The sequence below is a fragment of the Myotis brandtii genome, unplaced genomic scaffold (assembly GCF_000412655.1).
Source record: "Myotis brandtii unplaced genomic scaffold, ASM41265v1 scaffold312, whole genome shotgun sequence".
Classification (NCBI taxonomy): Eukaryota; Metazoa; Chordata; class Mammalia; order Chiroptera; family Vespertilionidae; genus Myotis; species Myotis brandtii.
Genome location: NW_005361955.1, coordinates 5,008,620 through 5,015,438, shown reverse-complemented (window position 1 = coordinate 5,015,438; position 6,819 = coordinate 5,008,620). Strand labels below are relative to the sequence as shown.

The following is a 6,819-nucleotide window of genomic DNA, read 5'->3' as shown; positions in this document are numbered from 1 at the left end:
TCCCTAATACAAGGCAGATCCTCTGCTGGACTCTGCCCGCCCTTCGTCTCCGGTAGGACCCCCATTTCAGAGGCGTCAACGGAGGCCCAAAGAGATGAAGGGTTCAAAATCAGCAGGTGGTCAGAGGCGAAGCCGGATTCAAACCCAGATCTGTCTAATGCCAGAGGCTGGCCAGTTTCACCCTGTCGCCTCATAGAGTTTCAGACCAGTCTGGGAGCTCCCTTAGGACTCTGTGGCTCCGTTCTCCCTCCCCTCTCTACCAACCCGCCCCTCCACTGGTGCCCAGAAGGAAATTAGGCCCCTCACAAAGGCTCAGGAGACTGACTGAGGGTGCGGGGGTGGGGCAATAGGGAAAGATTAGGCAATGAAGAGAATCGAGACAGTGTTGGGTGGAACCCCAATTTATAAATGGAAAAAACAAAGCACGAGGTCCCTCAGTGAGGCAGAGCTGATGCCCCAATTCCCTACACCTGGGTGTGGTGCCCAGAGGGACTGGGGCTAGGGAGGAAAGGGGGAGGAGAGGGAGTTAAATCGGGATCCAGAAGGAGGCTAGCCAAAGAGAACCAAAGTGCCACGTGACTGGGCAGGCGCCAGGGGCTGATGGTTGGAGGGGAGGGGGGCACGAAACCGCTCCTGGGCGGCAGGCAGGCGGCCAAGGGACCTGACCGAGGTCCTCTTGCGCAAGGCCTTCCTTGGGAAGAAATTTGGTGCGGAGGGAGGAAGGGGGAGCAACTCACAGGAAGCGGGGGTAGAGCTGGACTGTGACCAGCCAGGGAAGGCACATTGCTTTGGATCCCCACTCACCTTAATCACGTGCCAGTGCCTCTCCCCGTTCCTGAATTCCTGCATTGTCCAGCTGGAGATGGGGAGAAGATAATGCTTACCCCAACTCAGTTTCAACTGGCTTTCCTTCTTTATTCTCAGGACTGTGTCAGAGGGTGGTCAATCTATTATGCCCAATGTACAGAGAAAGATGGCTAAGATTTCTAAAAAGGCTTTAGAGATTGACTAATCTGAGTCTCACTTTACCTCTCTGAGCCTCAGTTTCTTCATCTGGAATATGGGAATATTGATTACTGTTCAATTTTCCTGAGAATTCTAAGATAATGGATATGAAGTGCCTGTAGGGATTCAAAATATGAGAGCTATATTTAACTGTAAACTGAAGCTCAGAGAAGGGACCTGCTTTGTCCAGGGACAAGAGGCTAAGGGGCAATTTCCCTCCCTCAAACCTCAGTATCTCCGACTGTCTAGTCCAGTGGTTGGCAAACTGCAGCCCCTTGAGTGTGGCTCTTCCACAAAATACCACGTGCGGGCGCGCACATACAGTGCAATTGAAACTTCGTGGCCACACTCAAGGGGCCAAAGAGCCGCATGTGGCTCGCGAGCCGCAGTTTCCCGACCACTGGTCTAGTTCATGGAAAAATACACTTCATGCTCAGGACTGAGCTCCTCATCTCCCCTCCCTATACCCACCCCAAATAGACACTGAGCTAAGGTTGTCTCACCACAAATTCCTGTTTTCTCTTTAACATTCCCAAGGTGATAAGGTGGCCTCTAACCTTTTGAGGACTTGTATACTTATTATGCTCTATTATACATCTTGTCTACTTTTAAGCATGTCTGAGGGCACTTATGCTTTCCTTTTTCTAGCAAAGACATTCTGTCTTTTTTTAAAAAGATTTAAAAATTGCTGAAACCGCCTCCCTATACCCACCCCAAATAGACACTGAGCTAAGGTTGTCTCACCACAAATTCCTGTTTTCTCTTTAACATTCCCAAGGTGATAAGGTGGCCTCTAACCTTCTGAGGACTTGTATACTTATTATGCTCTATTATACATTTTGTCTACTTTTAAGCATGTCTGAGGGCACTTATGCTTTCCTTTTTCTAGCAAAGACATTCTGTCTTTTTAAAAAAAGATTTAAAAATTGACTTTAGAGAGAGAGCTAACAATGTGAGAGAGAAACCTTGATTGGCTACCTCCCATACACACCCCAACTGGGATCAAACCCACAACCTGAGTATGTGCTCTGACTGGGAATTGAACCCACTGCCTTTTGGTGTACAGTACGATGCTTCAACCAATTGAGCCACACCAGCCAGGGCAGTCTTTTTTTCTTTTAAAAAAATATTTATACTATACAAGTAATATATGATCATTCAAGAAAATTACATAAACTACTAAAAACGTACACAAGACTGTTTTTGCTACTGATCAGATTCCTTCACTTGCCAAGTAACAATCCCAACCTAAGCCAGTTGCATCAAAGAGGACCCTATGGCTCACAATAGCTGACAAGATGGAAGGGAAAACACCAGGCTTTAAGGTCTTAGAGTCTGGAACTGGAGACATGGTAGTCATAGAATTTGCTTTCTCTCATCTCTCCTTGTCTCAATGTCTCTTTGCACAGTTTTCCTTTCTTCTGCAGAGTGATCTCTACCTGGCAGGAAACATGGTGTGGGGCAGCCCCAGCTTCCCAACTGAACCCAGCAGAAGGAGAGCTGTATACTCAGGGGAGGACTCTCTGATGGGTTCTGCTGGAGTGACATGCCTACCTCTTGGCCCCAAAAACTTGCCAGTGAGTGAGATACTATATTGGGCAAATGTACTATCATGGCAGCCACACCAGAGTCACAAGGAATGAAGAGGGGTATCTTGCCCAAAGGAAATAGGGGTGCTGGGCAGGTGTGAATAACAAATTCATCCCAGCTCTGTTCACATCAATCAGAAATAACCAGTGTTAATATTTTGTGGTACATATTATTTCGTACTTTTGGGGATGCAAATACACATACACATTACTTCCTACAGACCCCACCCTCAGAACGAGCATATTTCAAGATACTAAAACAAAAAGTGACTCAAGGCAAGTCAAATTTATGAAGGGAAAAAGGAAATAATCCTCTTCTCTCCTTTGTTGTTAAAAAGATGACAAAGAATTTATCTCCCTTAATTCTTGAACCTGACAGAAAATAAGCCATTGGAGGAGTGAAAATGGAAGAAATCACAGGGGAAAGATGGACAGGTTTATAAAACATTAAAATATTCTTTTGCCCGGTTGGCGTGGCTCAGTGGTTGAGCGTTGACCTATGAACCAAGAGGTCACAGTTTGAATCCCAGTCAGGGCACATGCCCTGGTTGCAGAGTGTGTAGGAGGCAGCATTAATGATTGGCAGCTGATTAATGATTCATTCCCTCTCTCTCTCTCTCTCTCTCTCCCTCCCTCCCGCCCTCCCTCCCTTCATCTCTGAAATCAATACAAATGTATATATATTTTTTTAAAAGATAAAACATTTTTTAAATTTCTGTTGCTGGAAACAAACCAAAAAACCCATACCCTACTCCCAAATCATAGCCAACAGTAAAAGGCAAATTTCAGACTGGGAAATGCTTTATAGGCAATGGGTTAATATTTCTGTTAAGAACACATAAAATTGGTAACAAACAGATCAAGAACCCAATAAATAGTCAAAAGAAACAGATGAAACAATAAACAAGGAACAATTTCTACCTCACAAGTAATTAAAGTACAAACTAAAAGAGCTCATAGCCTTTCAAACTTGAAGTTTAAAAAACTGGTAACACTGCCGTAACCGGTTTGGCTCAGTGGATAGAGCGTCAGCCTGCAGACTGGGGGGTCCCAGGTTCGATTCCGGTCAAGGGCATGTGCCTTGGTTGCGGGCACATCCCCAGTGGGGGGTGTGTAGGAGGCAGCTGATCGATGTTTCTCTCTCATCGATGTTTCTAGCTCTCTATCCCTCTTCCTTCCTCTCTGTGAAAAAATCAATAAAATATATTTAAAAAACAAAACAAAACTGGTAACACTAAAAAAAAACTCAAAAAACTGGTAACACTAAAGCCTGGTTTTATTGTGAGCAATGGATACTTCTACATTTCTAGTGGGAAAATGAGTTGTTAAAAATATTTTATAAAGCAAATTTAATGGGGGGGTTGGGGGGAGCTGGTTGGGGAGGGTGGAGGAATTGAGAAAAAACTTATGGACATGGACAACAGTGTGGTGATTCCAGACGGGGAGGAAGAAGGTGGAAGAGGGTATCCAGGGATAAATGATGATGGATGGAGACTTGACTTGGCGGGGGTGGGGTGAACACACAATATAGTGTACAGATGGTGTGTTGTAGAATTGTGTATCTGAAACCTGTGTAATTGTGTTAACCAGTATCACCTCAATAAATTAAATAAAAAGGAACAAAAAAGCAATTTGGCAATATGCATCAAAGGCTTAAATAATGTCCAGGCCTTTTTGAGCCAGGAATTCCTCTTCTGGGAATCAATTTCAAGAAAATTCTGAATTAGAACAAAGCTATTTGCTTCAAGATGTTTAAAGAAATATTTTTGGGGTGTGTACCAATTTGGTATTCAATTATTTAAATTATATTTAAACAACAACAAAGAAATGGAATGGATTTGAATGTCATCTCACATCTTTTTTCTCCTTCTATTGAAACAGTGATGGTGCATTAAAAGACATTTGAAGTCAAACAGACCTGGTTTCAAACTCCACTTCCACCCCATACCTGCTGTGGGATCTTGGGTAAATCATTTCACTGTTCTGAGCCTGTTTCTTCACCTATAACATGGCATAATCATACTGATAAACATATCTACTTTGTAGCACTATTTTGAAAATTAGACAACTTGGAAAGTGCCTTTCACCTAGTAGGCTAGTTCCTTTGCTGTCACTTGTGTTCCCAGGACATTCCTGGTGCATAGTAGATGCTCAGTAAGAAATGGGTCAGAGGAATTCTCTTCTCCTTTTCTATACATCAGCTATCCCAGGATAACTGCTTGTAATATTATTTCTTCTCCCATTTTTGAAGCCCCCCATGTTGTAGTCAAGCTCCAAATTTGGAGTTTTCCTTCTGCCTTCAAGGTGTCCACTCCTACTTCTTACCCTGTCAGGAGCAGCCCATCTTGAGAGACTCAGAGATCCTTCCAATATTTACCAGATCTCCCTGATCTCTCTTGGCTAATACAGGCATATTTTAGAGCAATGATTCTTGTGTTTTTCTCTGATTCTCAACCCATAGTACAGTGGAACCTTGTTTTTCAAACTTAATTCGTTCCGGAAGGGTGTTCGAAAACCGAATTGTTTTTTCCCATTAGAAATAATGTAAATTGGGATCTCCTCCCCCTCTCCTCCCTCTCTCCTCCCCCTCTCCTTCCCCTAAAAAAAAAAAAGAAATAATGTAAATTGGATTAATCCATTCCAGACCCCCAAATGATTCCCTGTTTTAAACTTTCTTATATACAGTACATGTATATTGTACTGTCTAATCTATAAACACTTTAAAAACAAAAAGGACATGAAATGTAAATGAAAATTTAACAAAAAGGAACGGAAATGTACAGTAAAAAATGAAAATTTAACAATAATTATAAGCAGCAACAAAAGCAGAAAAACATGAAAATGTTCATAGCACAATATCCTGAGATTTTAACAGTAGTAAGCTGACTCATATTTGTGCATTCTCTCATTTGTTTGTCACCTGAGAGAAATGTGATTGATCATGCAGGTATCAGCATGAAAAGGTTTTCAGGCTGAAAAGCGAATTGTTCAGAAATGAGGTTCCACTGTACCTTTAATTTTGTATGTGGTAGTGCTGGCAGGCCCAGAGAGGGACAGTAAGAATAGGGCTTCTAGAGTCTAAGACTTGGCTTACAAAACTGGTTCACCACCAGTTATCTGATCTGTCCCTTCCCCTTCCTGTATCCTAGTTTCCTCATCTGTAAAATAAGGGTAATAGTATTACCTGTTCTTACATAGGGTTGTTGAGAGCACCAAATGAGAGAATTCACAGAAAGGGCTTAGAACCATCCTAGCTTGGTCCCTTGCAGAATCATTCTCCCGGAGTTGTGTTTTAACAACATGCTCTGAGTTTTCACCAAAGGTTGTGAGAAGAAGTCACACATGAAACTCAATTTCTATTTGCTGTCAAATTTATGGAGAATATTATCAATATATGACTTCAGTTGAGAAATTTCTCCAGCACAAGAAATTATTGGAATTTTTGCCAGGAAAACTGGGAGATGCCCTTTCCTTTGATATCAAACATTCTGAGGCTGATTCATCCTATTTCCATTTTGGCTTGGTTTCCAGGAAGCTTAGAGCTAAATCTGATGTTTAGTAATCCCAATGGGCTTAACTTCATATTGGTATTTTATGAAATTTATTGTACACATTCTTAATTTTAAGCTTTCTCAACTTCCTTTGAGAGAGGGAGAGAGAGTGGAAGAAAAGAAGAAAAAAGAAAGGGAAAGAAAAAAGGAAGGGAAGGAAGTAGGTATAGTTTGAAAAGTGTGCTTGGCATTGCCACATGCTCACTGTATCAGATAGAATATAGGTTTGGTTTCCCTAACAGACACCCAAAATAACTGTGGCTTAAATAAAATGAAAGTGGATAACAATCAGGCCATAAGCAGTTCCAGGCTGGGATGATGACTACAAGATAAGAGGGATCCTGGCTTCTTATCTTTCTTAAAAATATATTTTTATTGATTTTGGAGAGGAAGGGAGTGAGAGAGAAAGAACATCAATGATGAGAGAATCATTGATCGGTTGCCTCCTACATGCCCCACACTGGGGATTGAGCTTCAACTCGGGCATGTGCCCTGGGAATCAAACTGTGACCTCCTGGTTCTTAGGTCAGTGCTCAACCACTGAGCCATGCTGGCCGGGCATGGCTTCTTGTTGCTTCACTGTTTCTAGGGTTTTGTCTTTGACCACATACTTCAAGATGGCTTCCCACCATGTTTCATGCCAGCCAGGGGCAAATGGGATCGTGGAGGGCACA

The 6,819-nt window shown here is 42.5% G+C and overlaps 1 protein-coding gene across 1 annotated transcript in view; it reads left to right on the top strand.

Annotated features, from left to right (window-relative positions):
- OGG1 (8-oxoguanine DNA glycosylase) overlaps positions 1–5,135 on the top strand; it is a 24,864-nt gene extending 19,729 nt beyond the window's left edge. The window contains exon 6 of the mRNA XM_014542771.1: positions 4,476–5,135. Coding sequence (XP_014398257.1) covers positions 4,476–4,489 — 14 coding nt within the window. The 3' untranslated portion in view covers positions 4,490–5,135. The remainder of the gene's footprint in view (positions 1–4,475) is intronic.
- The last annotated feature ends 1,684 nt before the right edge of the window (positions 5,136–6,819 follow it).